General features: G+C 33.9%; 1 protein-coding gene across 15 annotated transcripts in view; it reads left to right on the forward strand.

Moving 5' to 3' along the window:
• The window catches only part of rut (adenylate cyclase rutabaga), a 218,580-nt gene that overhangs the window by 183,346 nt on the left and 16,690 nt on the right, over positions 1 to 18,544 (forward strand). For 8 of the 15 annotated variants that reach the window (XM_076409058.1, XM_076409063.1, XM_076409071.1 and 5 more), the window contains 3 exons: positions 5,148 to 5,330; positions 9,584 to 9,652; positions 14,230 to 14,316. In XM_076409058.1, coding sequence (XP_076265173.1) covers positions 5,148 to 5,330; positions 9,584 to 9,652; positions 14,230 to 14,316 — 339 coding nt within the window. The remainder of the gene's footprint in view (positions 1 to 5,147; positions 5,331 to 9,583; positions 9,653 to 14,229; positions 14,317 to 18,544) is intronic. The other 7 variants (XM_076409069.1, XM_076409070.1, XM_076409068.1 and 4 more) reach the window with 4 other exon arrangements.

Raw genomic sequence — 18,544 nt, forward strand, 5'->3', positions numbered from 1 at the left:
GGCGAATTGGAACCGTTTCTCATTTACGGGACGGGAGATATCAAAAGTTGGTTTCAGTGAAATGATGATTGAACCGTGGATTTTGGGTCATCGGCTTTTATACAATTACGGCTTTATAGAGCATAAGTTGTTCGATTATGTTTCATCTTTTTTAGTTAATTGTTTTCTCTTGTCAGACAGAATGCATTTTGTTATTGGTATTTAAAAAATAGGTTATAGATTTTCCAAAGTCCCATACAAGGTAACGTTAATTGAGATACTATAGGACATTGTGTAGTTTTCTAGTGTACTGGTTTAACTAATCCATTATTGTCTTTCTTGAATTTCTCTTTAGAAGCAGCATACCTCAGATGTCAATCAAACTAAATGTCCATAAAATGTGTCTATTCAAAATACACATTATATGAGTGATATCTGATGATAATGCAATATTTATGTCGTCAAAGTCCATCAAGAGCTTTTATAAACTTATGTGATGTTGTTGATTTTGGTTTCAATTATTTTATAGTGACAATTTTGAACTCACAATGAGCTCTCAATGTCCAAAGCAAACACTCAAACGGAAGGAAAATAGCTACCGTATATGGCAGTTTCATTGCTTACCAGGCGAAAAGGATATTTTCTGTGGCATATTGTTACTATATAACGAATCCACTATGACAATCCCAATCGCAAAAAGTCATGGGTTATTCGAAGACAGCAATTAAACGACCTATTGTTACGAAAGAGACCAGAAATATTAACACTAACCAATTCAATACTCGACTACAAGTGTAAACTGCACGTGTAAAAGACACCACTGTAACTGGGATGAGACGTTGTGCTTCACCCAGCGTACTCCCCAGACATACTGCCTTGTGATTACCACTTGTTCAGATCAATACAGCATATCTTATATAAAGAAAGGGCAAAAATAGATCAGTGATTGGGTTCTGGTCACATCAACATCGTTCTTTCGACGCGATATTGCCATATTGATAGAAAGATGGGAAAATATTGGAAATATTTTGTTTAATATTTCTTGGGCCAATTATTCTCAAAGTAAAAAAAGCCTCTTTAAACTAAAAAAAATGTAAATATACACGTAAACAGCTCTAGTTGTAACATTATAAGTGCCAAAGATACTGATTTAGCAGTACAAGTACTGTTTAAAAAAACATACTATATATTTGACGTTAATTATTGCATCTTTATATAAACATTGTGTGTATGATTGACGTTAGTTCTTTCATTATTTAGTTTATTTATGCTTAACACTAAAATCTCGTCAAGTGTGAATGGTATAAATATTAATAAATACTATATATTTCTACATGTATATATTACGACATATAGTTTTTACATAAACTGTGTCTGTTTGTTTTTAAATTTGCTACAGTTTATGTCGAAACTTATTTGACACATTACACATCACCACCAATTGCATCACATATCCGATACTTTCCCGTCCGTGTTTATCGTTAAGCTATAATCATTTTTCACTCATCGAATCTGCGACTGAAAATAATTCGACACCACCTACGAAACTCTATTAATTATCAACCACTTTCAACTAATAAATCACAAAATCAAAGCAAATTGAGTCGAGCGTTTCAGCGCCATAATAAAGGCGCCCCATATCCTGTGGTCTGAATCGATTAATTTTGTTTATTGTGGCCATATAAAAACATGCTCATTATCTGTTTGATTTGACGGGAATATAACTCCATTTCTAAAGTCAGTTTTCATATAAAAGATGGCTATTAGGATCGTGAAGCAATTTTAAGGGTTTTGCAGACTATTTATCAAAATCTTTGGCATTATTTACGAGTATATGCCATATCAGAAAAACGACAGTCTTGTTTTGCCATGCCCAGTTAATTTTAGAGAATTGTCATCCCAAACTGATGAAATAATAAGCTCAGATTGTTTCTATAACCTTTAAACACTATTGTATACAAAATTTCAGGGAAAAAGATAAGCAGATTACAAAAGAGTGTGAATTCTAGTCCTTTCCATTATAGTACATCCATTTTATTCGTCAGATTTAGGTCCACCTGCCTTCTAATATCCCAAAAAATATGTAATAATAGGATCTGACAATTCTCTTGCAAACTAAAGTCATTTCTGTAACAAGTTTAGCCATAACAAGCACTTATTGAACATCCTAGTATCTTTCGACAGACGAATATCGAGACGAACAACAGCTTTCATTCGAGCTGACGAGAGATTTTCTTTGGAGCGGGATTTCGTCATTAAAAAACCGATTCCAGAGATGGCATTTTAAGACTAAGGCGATTAAGTCGTCACGGGATAATCTTGAGAAGTTACATTTTCCATTGCCCTTTCACGATGCTGAAAAATCGTCCCTACGTTAACAGATAAACAATTTTTTCCTTTAATCCCGAGCGTATTGAATTAAAAATTGTTTTTCCATCAGCAAACATTGTTCGGTTGAATTTATTATCTCTCAGTTTTTACATAATTTTATTGGAAATTGTATTTTCAGGTAATAATGATAGATAATCTTTATAAATTTATGGCAGATTTCCCGGAATTATAATAAAATTAATAACACTGCTTTCCCATCATAACCATCCAAAACAATCATTATTTAGTATTATAAATTTACATTAGATCTCCTGAAATTAGAATAAAACTGACAACGCTGTAAATATATTTAAGTCAGTTCCCAAAATTGTTTCTGTCTCTTGATGTTTCTCCATGTGTTTATATCACAACCATCCAACATCATCATTGTTTAGTATTACAGTAGATCTCCTGAAATTAGAATAAATTGGGAAACCCTGTAAATATATTTCAGATAGTTCCCAATCTGAAGTTAATAAAAACATACAATTGTTTCTGTTTCATAATATTTCTCTGTATGTTTATATTGGATCTCCCGTAATTACGATAAAACTATCAACTCTGTAATGTATTTATAATACATATCACTAAGCGTGTTTCTCCATGTTCTTTCCATCATGCCTAACCATCATTATTGGGACTTATAAATTTCAAGTAGATTTTCCGTAATTATGGTAAAACCGGCAACGCTGTAAATATATTTATAAAACATATTAACATAACAAGAACATGCTTTGCAGATGCTTAGCATCACTAGGTGTGTTTCTCCTTGATTTTTCCATTATGACCATCCAAAAACCATCATTCTGGAGCTTCATGTATTTATAGTAGATCTCCCGTAATTATGATAAAACTGGCAACTCTGTAATGTATTTATAATACATATCACTAAGTGTGTTTCTCCATGTTCTTTCCATCATGCCTAACCATCATTATTGGGACTTATACATTTCTAGTAGATTTTCCGTAATTCTAGTAAAACCGGCAACGCTGTAAAAATATTTATAGAACAGTTCTCAATTTTAACTTAACAGAAACATCCTATTCAGATTCTTAATATTACTACGTGTTTCTTCTTGATTTTTCCATTATAGGCATCCAAATACCATCATTGTTGAATTTCATCAATTTGTAGCAATTGTGTAAATTTTCAGCAGCTCTCCCGTAATTATGATAAAACTGGCAACTCTGTAATGTATTTATAATACATATCACTAAGCGTGTTTCTTCGTGTTCTTTCCATCATGCCTAACCATCATTATTGGGACTTATGCATTTCTAGTAAATTTTCCGTAATTCTAGTAAAACCGGCAACGCTGTAAATATATTTATAGAACAGTTCTCAATATTAACTTAACAGGAACATCCTATTCAGATTCTTAATATTACTACGTGTTTCTTCTTGATTTTTCCATTATAGGCATCCAAATACCATCATTGTTGAATTTCATCAATTTGTAGCAATTGTGTAAATTTTCAGCAGCTCTCCCGTAATTATGATAAAACTGGCAACTCTGTAATGTATTTATAATACATATCGCTAAGCGTGTTTCTTCATGTTCTTTCCACCATGCCTAACCTTCATTATTGGGACTTATAAATTTCTAGTAGATTTTCCGTAATTCTAGTAAAACCGGCAACGCTGTAAATATATTTATAGAACAGTTCTCAATATTAACTTAACAGGAACATCCTATTCAGATTCTTAATATTACTACGTGTTTCTTCTTGATTTTTCCATTATAGGCATCCAAATACCATCATTGTTGAATTTCATCAATTTGTAGCAATTGTGTAAATTTTCAGCAGCTCTCCCGTAATTATGATAAAACTGGCAACTCTGTAATGTATTTATAATACATATCACTAAGCGTGTTTCTTCGTGTTCTTTCCATCATGCCTAACCATCATTATTGGGACTTATAAATTTCTAGTAGATTTTCCGTAATTCTGGTAAAACCGGCAACGCTGTAAATATATTTATAGAACAGTTCTCAATATTAACTTAGCAGGAACATCCTATTCAGATTCTTAATATTACTAGGAGTTTCTTCTTGATTTTTCCATTATAGGCATCCAAAAACCATCATTGTTGAATTTCATCAATTTGTAGCAATTGTGTAAATTGTCAGCAGCTCTCCCGTAATTACGATAAAACTGGCAACTCTGTAATGTATTTATAATACATATCACTAAGCGTGTTTCTCCATGTTCTTTCCATCATGCCTAACCATCATTATTGGGACTTATAAATTTCAAGTAGATTTTCCGTAATTATGGTAAAACCGGCAACGCTGTAAATATATTTATAAAACATATTAACATAACAAGAACATGCTTTGCAGATGCTTAGCATCACTAGGTGTGTTTCTCCTTGATTTTTCCATTATGACCATCCAAAAACCCTGTAAACTCCGTAAATGTATTTATAATACATATCATTAAGCGAGTTACTCCATGTTCCTTCTATCATGCTCAACCATCATTATTGGGCCTTATACATTTGTAGTAAATCTCCTGTAATTATGACAAAACTGGCAACTCTGTAAATATATTTATGACACATGTCTCTAAGCGTGTTGTTCTATGTTCTTTCCATCACGCTCTAGATCTTCCGTAATTATGATAAAACTGGCAACCCTGTTAAGTTCTTGATATCACTACGTGCGTTCCTCCATGACCTCTTCCTTGGACACAGACCACACCACCATACACTCGGCCACACACCAGACACCTCTTGCAACTAACCCCCTGTGACTAACCCCCCCTTCCTCCGGCCCCCGTTGCCGTTCTTCCAGCCACTGTTGTTCAACACGCTCCAGGTGCGGTCCGCCCTCGGTGCTGCCCAGCGGCGCAAGCTCAGCTTCAAGAACGTCAGCAACGTGGTGGTGCAGTTGCTGCACTCGATCAAGTACTCGATGGAGGTGCCCTTCAGCAACATGGCTCTGCAGTCCGATCTGAAATCCACCACAACTAGGAAGGTGAGTCCTTTAGCGTGTCTTCTTCGGTTTTGATGTATCGTAACTGACTGGTCAAGGATGTTGGACAAGCAGCAGATGAAGTACATGTCGCACATAACTGCATGAGGATATGGCACAAGATATAGATTCAAAGTCTGCTGTTCAAATGATTCTAAAAACTATTTCAGTAATAAATAATGCAGGGGGGTTGCCTTTTATATTCTCAGTTTTAGATTTATCGTAACATCAATATATTTTGGCAAGCCTTCACTCAACAAGTATAATTTCAAAATATTAAAGGCAACCTTTGAAAATTAACTGATTTTTTTAGGTAACGAAGCATTAAAATAAAAAAAGAAATTCGATTATTTATGGCTATGAAATAAAATAATCTCTAATGAAATAAAATAATAAACTAGGCTTTCAATCGTTTGAATTAACTTACTTGATGTGTATTTTTAATTACATACTCGGTAGTTTTACAAATAACTAATCAATATTAAATTATATGTATGGAATCAACTAAAAAAAGTCTGTCTTATTATGAAAGGGTATACATTATTTTTGTCCACTCCATTTTCCATTCCATTGTTTTTTTTTAGACAAAAATTATTTAAAACAGAAAAGGTCGTCATTATATTTGTTCTTGTTAATGCTTTTGTAAATCTCTGGACATTATTATTTAATTTCTCTTAAAATAGTTGCTGTATATATGTATATTTCTAGTTAAAGAAAAGATAAACTGCAGGAAACCCAACTTAATACAAACCCAATACGCATGGCATGCTTTTATTTATTTTTATTATGTATCGTATAAAAGCATGTGGTAGAACAAATATTTGGCATAAATAAAGAATTATTATATTATTTGAGGGACTGTTTTGCATTAATATTAATATATCCATTTGTAAGGGAATGTAAAGAGCCTCTACAATTTATTTAGAGTATAGAAAATTACGATCAATAATTTATATCATAAGAAATGACAATAAAATATATTATGTGGTGTGACAAAGTACTTTTATAGTAAGTTTAAAATTCTTGATCTAAAACAAAAGGGATATCATACAGACTATCTCGAAAGTGCTCAGTTTCATACATATATATATGTTCTCACAATGGATTGAGTATATTTTTACCATTGATAGAATTTTCAATACAGCAGAATAGAAAAAATTGTGTTTAGTTGAGAAATTTTGAAATTTTTAATTACATTTTAACCACAATGCTGTATAAGCGTACGATACCATGCCAAAAATAATGAACGATTACCATCATATATTTTTTGAAAATGTTTGGCCCAAAAAAGGTTATTAAAGACCTCAAAAAATCTAGATACATAGTGGTAAGGAGGATGACTTCTTTTTGGTTTTATGCTGCATTTATTGACCTAAACTAGTCAACGTTTCACGATCCTTCAGAGTTTAGGTGCACCAGGAACTTGTCTTTCCAGTGATAAGAGATGACAGAGATGTCGTCTACATATCTAGAAGATTTAGTTGGGATGCTGGCTAGTGGCTGTCTCTGAAATTCTTCTGTGAAGATGTTGGCTGCGATAGGGAATATGGGAGAATGCATGGCACCGAATGTTTGTTCGAAGAATTTATCTTGAAACTGAGAATTTGTGGAAGAATGCTCTGTGAGAGGCGACTTAATGTTTCATTCGATTTGATGGATAATATGTATTTATATTATTTAGTGGCCAAAGGCCATTTAATCAATACGTAGTGATTAAAATTAAAAGTATTCACCGGATTTTGTAGTCAATGATTTTTTCCATTGTATTTATTTCCATGGATAAAAGGTCAATTGAAACGTCCTTGGCCTACTATAGTAAAACACATTTTTTTGCCAAAGTTAGTTTTTTTATTCAACATAATTCCCTTCAACGGTGATACACTGATTATAGCGACGCCCCAACTTTTCGATACCATTTTTGTAGTACGACTTGTCATTTGCTTCAAGATATGCCTCAGTTTCAGCGATCACTTCTTCATTCGACGAAAATTTCTTTCCAGCAAGCATTCTTTTGAGATCTGAGAACAGGAAATAGTCGCTGGGGGCCAGATCTGGAGAAGCTCAATTCATGGATTTTTGCCATCGTTTTCACTGACTTGTGACACGGTGCATCGTCTTGATGAAGCAGCACTTTCTATTTCTTCAAATGCGTCCGTTTTTCGGCGATTTTGTCCTTCAAGCGATCCAATAACGCTATGTAATAGTCGTTGTTGATGGTCCTTCCTTTTTCAAGATAGTCAATGAAAATTATTCCATGCACATCCCAAAATACAGGCGCCATAACCTTGCTAGCCGACTGTTGCGTTTAAGACGCTTTGGAGCAGTTCCATCGTGTGCAGTCCACTCGGATGTCTGTCGATTGGACTTCGAAGTGAAATGATGGAGTCATGTTTCACCCATTGTCATATATCGACGCAAAAACTCGGGTTTATTACGCTTGATCATCTTCAAACATTGCTCCGAATCATCAACTCGTGAGCTCGCGCGGCACCCACTTTAAATAGAGCTTCTCATACCCAAATATTCGTGAATGATATGATAAGCACGTTCAGTTGATATCTTTAAGTGTCTGCTATTTCAATTTACGGTCATTCAAAATCATTTTGTGGATTTTCGTCGGTAACAACCTCTTTTGGGCGTCCACTGCGTTCACCGTCTTCGGTGCTCATTTCACCACGTCGTAGCATACCAATTCTTGATGGTTGATTTGCCTGGAGCAGTGTCCAGAAACTCGGCATTAAGCCAAGTTTTTGCTTCAACTGTATTTTTTCCTTTAAAAAGCAATATTTTATCAACACGCGAAATTCATTTTTATCAATTTTTTTCACAATAACAAAAGTTGCTTCACTCAAAATGCTATAATTCACATACTAATGATCCGACAGCTGTCAAATTTATACACGCATCTTTTGAGGGTTAGGCTAACTAAAAAACATATGGATTTAATTCTAGTGGCGTCATCTATGTGTCAGGCCGGGGACTTTTGAATTAACCTGTTACATTGGCGCTCGTTTTTACACCATAAGAACTTGATTGTCTTAGTAAATCATGCAGTACTATTGCTAATCATTGATATTATGTGTATTACATTGTTATTGTTCGTAATTTTCTATACAGAGTGTATTTTAGAGCCGCTTATCGAATAATCACGCGAAATAGTGACCGATCAAGCGTCGTAAGCACTTTTTTTGGTCACCTGTGTGCACGTCGAGGCCTTGATACCACACGATATTAACTCCAATTAACCATTTGATTAAATTTGTTACCGTTTAATCGTTCTAAAAGTGCATGACAATGTTAATTTAAATTTCTAGGATGCGGTAAGTGTACAACCTAACAACTAAAACGGCAATAACACAATATGACATTGGTAGAATGAGGTAGAATGAGTAGAGCAAGATTATGTTTGGTAAGTTTCATCGCTCATCGAGTTCAAAACATCCATCTTGATTTATCGCTCTTATTTGAGTTCAGTTTTGAGTGTTTGGAAAAATTGGGAAGCGTTGATGGCAGATATTGATCACTTGCCGGACTGTCAACGTTCCCATCAAGAAGGAGTATTGAGTAAGGTCCACTAATACACATTTTTCGTAATAAAATTCATATTTTTCTTTATTTGTTAAAGTTCAGTAAGTTGTGACATGCTTTCACTATATTTTTCTTTTATACATATATTTTACGGCATATACTTCCAATTATTCAGCATTTTTGAATTTAGCAAGTCAATCAAAGCTCAAATGAATATCAACTGTATTGAAATCGCCAGTTTTTATTTATTTGTGGTCATTAAAAGATATATTAGCTTGTAATTTCACATCTCCGAGCTGTTAAAAATTAATATCAGAGCTTCTTCCTTTGCATTCCAGTAGTTACTTAGACGAAGCTTCAAACAGTTTCTTCTGAAGGGAGTTCTCTTGATCCTTATTTCAGTTATAAAAATAGAAAATTGACAGGATGAGTAACTGCATCCCAATCTTTCCAAGATCCAAACAAAAGCAAAAGTCATTGTTTAGAATATAGGTAAAGCTTTTTATGATATTCCGATATAGGAAACACGAACTATGTAACAATGTTAGTTGGTAGATAGCACGTAACGAACAATATTAAACGAAATTATTACCTAGCGGGGTATTTTCGGAACGCATTCATCATCTCGCCGGTACCCTAGTCGGTAGTACCTGCCCCCACATTGAATTTAGCTAATTTTCTTGCGTAATGCTAGTTCCAAAATACCCTGTCTAATCTGTGGCTTATAGGTAGCTGACCTGCAGAGGGTGCTTCACGCTGATCCATCGTCTGACACATCGGCTCAGACTGGTCGAAATGTGAGTGAACCTTTCTCCAAAAACAAAACCGTTATCATCAAAGCTTTAGATAATTAGCCTCACTTATTTGTTTCTTTGAACGTAGCAGTTTTAGTTGGCAACAATGAGGTGTCCACGTTTTGTTTATCGCGAGATGTATAAATAAATGATTCCGTTACAGAATTTAACTCTATTTTCATAAATATAAAGCTGCAGCAATGAGTTTTCGAGTTTTTGAATGATTCATACATATTCCAGACTTTTTACGACCAGATATAATGCATATATGTTTTCCAATATCAGATCTGCATTAAAAGAAGCACAATTGAGACCACCGAGGCTGTAAACTATTCCAACACAATAATAATGGTAGTAATAGTTTTCAAAGTAAATTTCGTAACGTTTTTCTAATTTTTTTGGACTTTGAAAGATCGATAATCTATAAAAGGCATATTTCAGACCACAATGCAATAGAATTTTTATTTATACATCTCATGAAAGAAAAGTTGGACTCCCATAACCATATATCTATCACCAGTCATTCATTTTATGTCCTTTTTTAATATGTACGTAAATAAAATGCCTTGGTAAGCTTTAACGGGTGGGTGGGGAGACTTCAAATATGGATCGTGTTGATTTTCAATCGATGATACATTGTAAAAAGTTTAAAAATCACCCTGTGCAGGAATCATACACATATATGGTGCTTTCGTTTAGTTGGAATCGTTTGTCAATTTTTTTGATCAAGTATGGTCTATTTATTTTAAATAAATAGTAACAGTAATTTTACGTATTGATAGAGAGATGTGGAGATTAAACGTTGTGTTGCTAAGACCTGCGGTTAGAAACTGTTGCAATAGAAACTGATTTGGTTTGATCATCCAGGATGGAAAAAAGTTTCAGATCCATGTTCTATATGTTAGAAGGATGGTGCAGAGTTTATTTTATTCAAGATTGTTATCTGTATTAGCGGAGTACGAACTCATGGTGTTTCCAATTCTGGCTTTGATTTCTTTACCCAGCTATTTAAGTACATTTACTTGTTCATGACTTTCGTTTTGCTTTTATTCATTACCATACCATATTCACTTAGCATCATATTACATCATCTGCAAAAGTTCTTGCCGATATTTCCGTTCTTTCTTCCGTATTTTTATACCCTATATGTAGTCCCATTTTGTCTATTCGTTTATTAACAAGGTAGGGTTTAAATTTTCACCTTGCCTTAGTACTACTTGGATTTTGAAAATTTTTTATTTTATGTTGTCTGTATTGATTGGTATTTATCCCGTATATTTCTTCGGTTATTCTCACAATTTTATTACTTACCCCTCTCTATTCTAGTATTCATAGTAGAGAAACTCTTCTTACCCTGTCAAATGAATTTTCTAAATCAATAAAGACTAGATATATATTTTTTGTTGCACTTTATATACTTACTTCTTCTTGGAATTTGGGAATTTAATTTAAGATTCTGTTAGGAACTTCTCATTATCTACCGGTGATTGTAGACGAACAGAGTAAGTAATCCCTCTGTAATTATTACAGTTTCTTTTTATGAACAATTTTTAGAAGTGCAAATGTTTTTTTCTTTAATATTCTTAATTGATTGGTGGCTTTAAAGAGATGGGACCATCTAGGCGCCGAGGATCATCTATATTTCCACTTACAATCGTAATTCGTAATATTCAACCATTGATAAGTCATGTCAGTAACAGTGGCTATATCAGATCACTACACATCAGGCCTACAAATTAATTTTAAAGGATTTACAATACATGATGTTACTGTGTATTAAATCGCATCGGGTACATTAGTAATCAACTTCATGTTGAGGAAAATATCGGTTGAAGGTCATCGAATTCTATGTGAACTGTTTTTGAAGTTTTATAAGTAGTGATTTTGACACCGAAGACAAAGAGCGTCCTGGACAGCAGAAAAAAATTAATGACGAGATTATTGATGATCATCAGCGTAGAGCAAGCGTAAATAAAAATTTCCAATGGCTTGAAAAACATGGGAATAATCCAAAAGCTTGGATGTTTTGTGGCGTATGAATGAACAAGCCAATAGACATTGAAGGGCGTTTGGTATGTGATGTGCTACTTCAACGGCCCGATTTTGAGATTTTTTTTTGGATCGTATTGTTACTAGTGATGAATAGTAGATCAAGCGACCAGCTTATTATGGTATACTGTGAGCTGCTAAATCAATGGAATCAGTTTGGTTGGGTTTATTAGCGAGCACTGCACAAGAAATGGCCGGAATACGAGTAAGGACACAACAGTACTCGATATAGCTCCACCACATGTTGCAAAACCGGTGAAGACGTACTCGGGAACATTAAAATGGCAAGTGCTACCCCATCCGCCGTATTCTCCAGACCTTACTCCTTCTGATTATGGCTTGTTCCTACATATGAGTCGTAACCTGTCTGAGCAGCGGTTCGTCATTTATGAAGATATCAAAGAAATTGGTCGATTCGTAGATAGCCTCAAAAGATACATCGTTCTTCCGAGATGGAGTCCGTAAATTGCCTGAATGATGGGAGAAAGTAGCGGCTATCGATGGACAATACTTTGAATAAAATAAGTTTTACCGATTTTTTACAATCTTCAAATTTAAAAAAATCATTTAAAACTAATTTATAGGCCTAATATTTTGACTGCCAAGGGAGTCACTCTACAAAATGCCACTCTTGAATGTAGGCTCTATGCCACTCTTGAAGAAGTTATATGGTTTTTATACGTTAGCTTTGATTTCAATGAGTTTAATTTAAGTATTTACCAATATTTCAATAAAATTGACAGACTTTTTCCAGACAGATAACAGCGTAATATTGCATGTAATTCAGTAAATCGGTGTAACGTAAAGGAAACTACATGCTCGCACGCCCTGTACGTATTTCAGTGTCGGAAAATTGGCCTTGGTCGAAAGCCGCCAGTCATTTCGTAATCTATTGCGTTGAAAATGGCTTTTTTTCCTCATTCGGTAATAAATTCAACGTCCATTACTGAAATATGCCCTGGCGTCGAGGTTGTGTAACACTTCTTCTTGGAAACAACGGAACGAGAGGCTTTTCGTCGGATTTTTTACCACTCGGTCAATTATTTACTCTCGTCCGGAGACTTGTTTTTCTTCTAACGTACCGTTGTTTTCAAGACGATGAGATATTGTCATTTGTTTTTATCAAAACATCGATATTAGAATATATTTTTCGAAAAAATCTTAAAATATTGGATTAAAACACTTAAATTATACAGAGTATCCCAAACCTGCATCATTTTTATTTAAATTCACAGCCTTTTGTATCATAACATGTTGGTAATCTCAAAAAGTTAGTAAAATTGGAGTTTTTGTTATGGAACAATATAGGATGTCCAATAACAAGCCACTCAAATGTTATTATCGAACTACTGTCGGACGTATACTCGCTAACATACTCACAAAGTTCTATTGACACAAGTAATGAAGCCTAAGAGTTATAGACGTCCAACAGTTTGTTCAATGGATCATAAAAACATCAACAAATAGAGGCTGATTTTTCAAGCAAAATCATCTTAAACTATTCGTTAATAATTGGTTCAACATAAATAAACATCTAGCAAGAATAGAGCGGACATATGTAGTGACTGTTTATGTGTTAAAGTAATTTATGGAATGAGTAATATACTATAGAGTAGATAAAAACGAGATTTTTTTGTCTGAAACCGGCAAGGGGTATCCTGGTACGGATACCTAGTCGGGGAGACCCGCAGGAATAGGCGAGTTGAACTGGTTATGTGGAGACTGCCTCTGTGCTACCCACTAGACCCCACCCTATCAGCTGATGATTCTATGACCCTAACTGATACTTCTTACTGTTAGTAAGGAGGGTGCCCGTAACCGGTAACACCGCACAAGGGCCAGGCAAGGACATGGCGTAGTTATCACACCACGCAGCTTGCGGTACCTGAGTTAATCGCTCGCCGGAGAAAATCGGCTGTGATAAACTAAGGCCACGAAGAGCCGAATGAGTTATTGGCCTAAAATATCGACCAACCAAATACATCTATTGTCCGAGAGATGAAGAGTGGAAAAATATCTCGAGTAGAGCCCTAATATGAAAGCGTGAAATTGGGGTACGTCTGTTTCTCCATGAATTTGATTATTCCTGACGAACCAGGGGGCGTTGATTATTCTCCTGAGAATTTTGTTCTGAAACAATTTGAAGACGTTCCAATGGGCTAGGTGAGACGTATTTTAGATCGACACTGGAGCCGTATAGAACGATTGATCGAACCAGCATCTTGTACACGAGAGATTTTATTGAGAGAAAAGAAGAGGAATAAGAGAGCATCAGCAGGAGCAAGTTGTATAATAGGAAGGTACTGGAAGGAGAATTCAACAGTAGAGTAGAAAAGGTGTATGGTACATAAAACTTGGTAACAGTAGTGTTTTTTGAGTACAAATATATAATTTTTGTTATACAAATTCAACTAAATATATTCTAATATCGTTTCCAAAACGTTGGAATGTAACAATATATACATATACGTATAAATGTTGTGTCTAACAATAAGTAGCTTGGTGTATAGTTAGTCTAATGTGGCTTGTAGGTGCTAGAACTGCAGAGGGTTCTCCACGCAGAAATATCACCCTCTCAAGACCAATATCGATCTACCCCACAGGCCTCAGGCAGCAATGTGAGTCCTACTCACTGGCTTAGCGTTTTTTTCGGCCTTTTTTAATACTTATTGTGTTCTTTACCTCTCGAGTGTATCATTCTTACTTTTTCCGAGTGTCTATCATTCAGAATCATATACGAACGACGATATGTACTATAGATCACGTCTAGTTAGTAGAGACATTGTATTATAATCATCATAGTCGAAAATCCGGACTTGCATTTGACAGCAATAACTTTTTTTGTTGCCAGATGAGGTCTGTATAATGTACTAGAATATTAAACAAAAAACAATATTCATGATCATAAACTTCTTCAATTGCCAACAGATTAATTTAGACCTGTAGTAGAAGTTAAAAGGTAGTCTAGATACAAGAATAAAATGCTTGGATATTACTTACTGAAGAATAACATTTATTATAATAGTGTCTCTAATTCAGAATCGTATACGAACGACGATATGTACTATAGATCAGGTCTAGATAGTAGAGACATTGTATTATAATCATCATGGTCGAAAATCCGGACTTGCATTTGACAGCAATAACTTTTTTGTTGCCAGATGAGGTGTATATAATGTACTAGAATATTAAACAAAAAACAATATTCATGATCATAAACTTCTTCAATTGCCAACAGATTAACTTAGACCTATAGTAGAAGTTAACAGTTAGTCTAGATATTAGAATAAAATGCTTGGATATTACTTACTGAAGAATAACATTTATTATAACAGTGTCTCTCATTCAGAGTCGTATACGAACGACGATATGTACTATAGATCAGGTCTAGATAGTAGAGACATTGTATTATAATCATCATAGTCGAAAATCCGGAATTGCATTTGACAGCAATAACTTTTTTTTGCCAGATGAAGTCTGTATAATATATTATAATATTAAACAAAAAAAAATATTCATGGGTTATTCATAGATACTAGAATAAAATGCTTGGATATTGCTTACTGAAGAATAACATTTATTATAATATTAATACTAATCTACTTTTGATTGGTCATATAAAATATTCGGATATTACATTATATAAGTAATAATGTTAATTATCAATAAACTATTAACCCAAATAATTTATAAACCTCCAATAAGTTCTCGCCTTTTTACAATAAAAAAACATCTATCTGTATGTAGTTTACGATGAATGTTGATGAAATCAATGTACTAGGTTTCTCAATAAGTTTTGTCGCTCATTATAACCTCAGTAATTTTCTTGATATATTACGCGGTATTGAAAATCCAGGTCTGAATTTTAGTTAGAAGTTAAATCCTGCGGGTAAGGTGTACGTTTCAATAGTTCGCGCCGTATTTCACTGATTTTCATGATGGTTTTTGATGATGTATCACGAATTTGTATCCCCAGGTATCATAGACCATCAGCTCTTACTTTCTGTCAAGTCGTCTCTTGGATTGAGTCAAGACCAGTAAAACTGGACTCAGTTTTCACGTTTTGTCCTCTGACAATACTGTTTTAACAATTTCACAATCAGTTTTATGAAAGGTGTGCCACTTGACGTTACAAGAATATATTTTTACAGATCTAAACTTTTTGGTAATGTGCAAACCTTATTAGCTGCTTATTGTTTGATCCCCTTAAATCCGATAATGTTTGTCTGATAGTCTAGTAACAATACTCTGATGAAAAACACGTCATCCAGTCCTATTCGTAGTTGCTTTTATCTTGTTCTCTTAATTGTTCAATTACAACCACACGCACATACAAGAATGCCAAAGAGAAGATTTAGATAGTCAGTCAATTAAATGTGCGACGAGCTACGTCACGTACTAACCACACTGATAACCAATTCAAATATATTTTTTATCCATTATTAACCGGGTAATACTGTCACGTGTCGAGCACAAAACTTATTGACTAACCTATTGTATACTTCTCAATCTTAATGTAAATTCTACGACCATTTGTAAATATGTCAGCCAAAATAGCCGAAATGAGAAAATTAATTGAATTGATTCATTTTAAAAACATTTACTTGACGTGTCATCTATTAAGACTAGTGTTCCTATCCAATTTTCTTAGGGAAATACTAAGTTTACAATATCAATATTATTAAAATTATTAACGGTTACTAATACACGAGTCTGAAAACAAACTTGGAAATGAAAATAAACCGAATTTTTTGTGGTGTAATGTAATTTAGAAAATAAACTCCGTTATATCATAGTCGCGTGTATTTTAAGTTAGTTTGTTTTTTTCTAATATCTCTTTAAATTTTAGGAACAAATTAACGTAGTTAAGAGATTAATCTCAGTTATTTAGCTTAGATAGTTATAAAAATAAAATAAAATAGAGCCACACAAGGGAATTAGGAAAAATAGGTCACTTCCTAGCAGCATTTCAGCTACTTCTAATGTAAGTTTCATTTTTAGTATTCATCTATATACATAAAATTTAATTTCTATTGGTTAGACTCCGTAACACAAGAACTTAGCAAGTAGTTTAAGGAAGGTTTATATGGTGATAAAATACAGAATAACTATGAGCAAAATAATAAAAGCAACAGATTTGTTTTCCCATACAAAATGTCACCGTCATCAACAGTTTAAGATTTCTCAGCACTGACCATTTAGTAATTTATCACGATATCTTTGATACATCAATTCGATAAAGTTGAAAATAATCACTACATAGTATAAAACAAAGTCACCTTTTCTGTCCCTATATCCCTATGTGCGCTTAAATCTTTAAAACTACGCAACGGATTTTGATGCGGTTTTTTTTTCAATAGATAAGAGTGATTCAAGAGGAAGGTTTATATGTATAATACATGCATAATATACTAAGGCAACATTGCTAATTTTAGAGGTTTCTAACGTGATGTCGTAAATTAACCTATTTTTAGGCTTATTTAACAATTAGCAAAAACGCTGCCTAACCCTATGAGTTAGATCAAATTAATGTACTACAGTATTGTACACCATAAAAAGGTCTACAAAAAAGTCCGCGATGGTATATGTTTATCTTTTAGGGATAACCCACATTAACCATTTTTATTGTTTACTTTTTACGTGAGAAAATGGCTTATTTACGAAGCTATTTTAAGCAATACGGCATTAATCCTTATCGAATTAAGTACCTTAAATACAGTGTGCAATTAATATAGATCAATATGGTTCCTTACAGCAGGTAAATTAAACAAATATTTTCGGAGATATTACAAATTTAAAATTTGCCTTTAAAAATGTGTAATGTAATAAAAATTGTATGAATTTAGATATTCCAAAGATAGCAGGAAATCTTCATAGTAAGTATAGGGGAAGAGGAATTGTTTTACTCCAAATTTAATGCGTGCAGGCCAAGGGCAGTAATGAATGAACCAAAAATACTGGATCGATTTTAATCATGTTTTCATTGAGTGACATAGGCATATATATTTTATGCCCGTGCAAAGTCGGAGCGGGCCGCTATGTTTTTATATACAACATTCATATTTTTTCTGTAGTGTATTTAATTTAGTATCAGCATTGCACCCGTGCGAAGCCGGGGCGGGTCGCTAGTGACCTATATGTCAAGTATGATCATATTGTAATTGCGATCGAGTAAAGATTCAGCAAGGATTGAGATGAAATATGTAGTAACTGTTTATACAAAAGCATACTTTGTAAATATACTTTACATTTATTATTAAGAATGCCAAAGAGAAGATTTAGATAGTCAGTCAATTAAATGTGCGACGAGCTACGTCACGTACTAACCACACTGATAACCAGCGAGAGATAGAAAATGATAATAGTCGTATTGATATGTCACAATTGCGTTCGAAAGTGACTGGAATTGAAATGGATAGACTTAGAAAGCAATGAGTTACACATAATCAAACACAACAACAGTGATAGGCGTCTGCTCAAAATAAAAGAACTACAAACATTGCTTCATCAAAATAACAAGTTAGTCAAAATGTCCAAAACAGCATTGAATCTGATGCCATCTGATATCATCATAGTCATATCGTCATCAGACCTGCCGGTGAGTACACGGGAAGGTTTAATTCGCCGACAATTTACGAAGTGGCTATTGTTATTGTCGTTGTTATTGTTGAAGTTACAGTAGGTGATACAAAGTTCACCGAGTCATCTAGTTTAATATAAAAATTAAGCTCAAAGATCACAAGCAAATATCCATAGAAAGAAAATCAAAAAACGTAATTAATTTTACCCCGAACTATTACATGTACGTATACTTAACAACAACAAAAAACGAAACCCATTTTATAA

Source organism: Rhynchophorus ferrugineus, unplaced genomic scaffold (genome assembly GCF_030347505.1).
Source record: "Rhynchophorus ferrugineus isolate W39M unplaced genomic scaffold, kcgeb_rfMv2 rfM7, whole genome shotgun sequence".
In the NCBI taxonomy this organism is placed as follows: Eukaryota; Metazoa; Arthropoda; class Insecta; order Coleoptera; family Curculionidae; genus Rhynchophorus; species Rhynchophorus ferrugineus.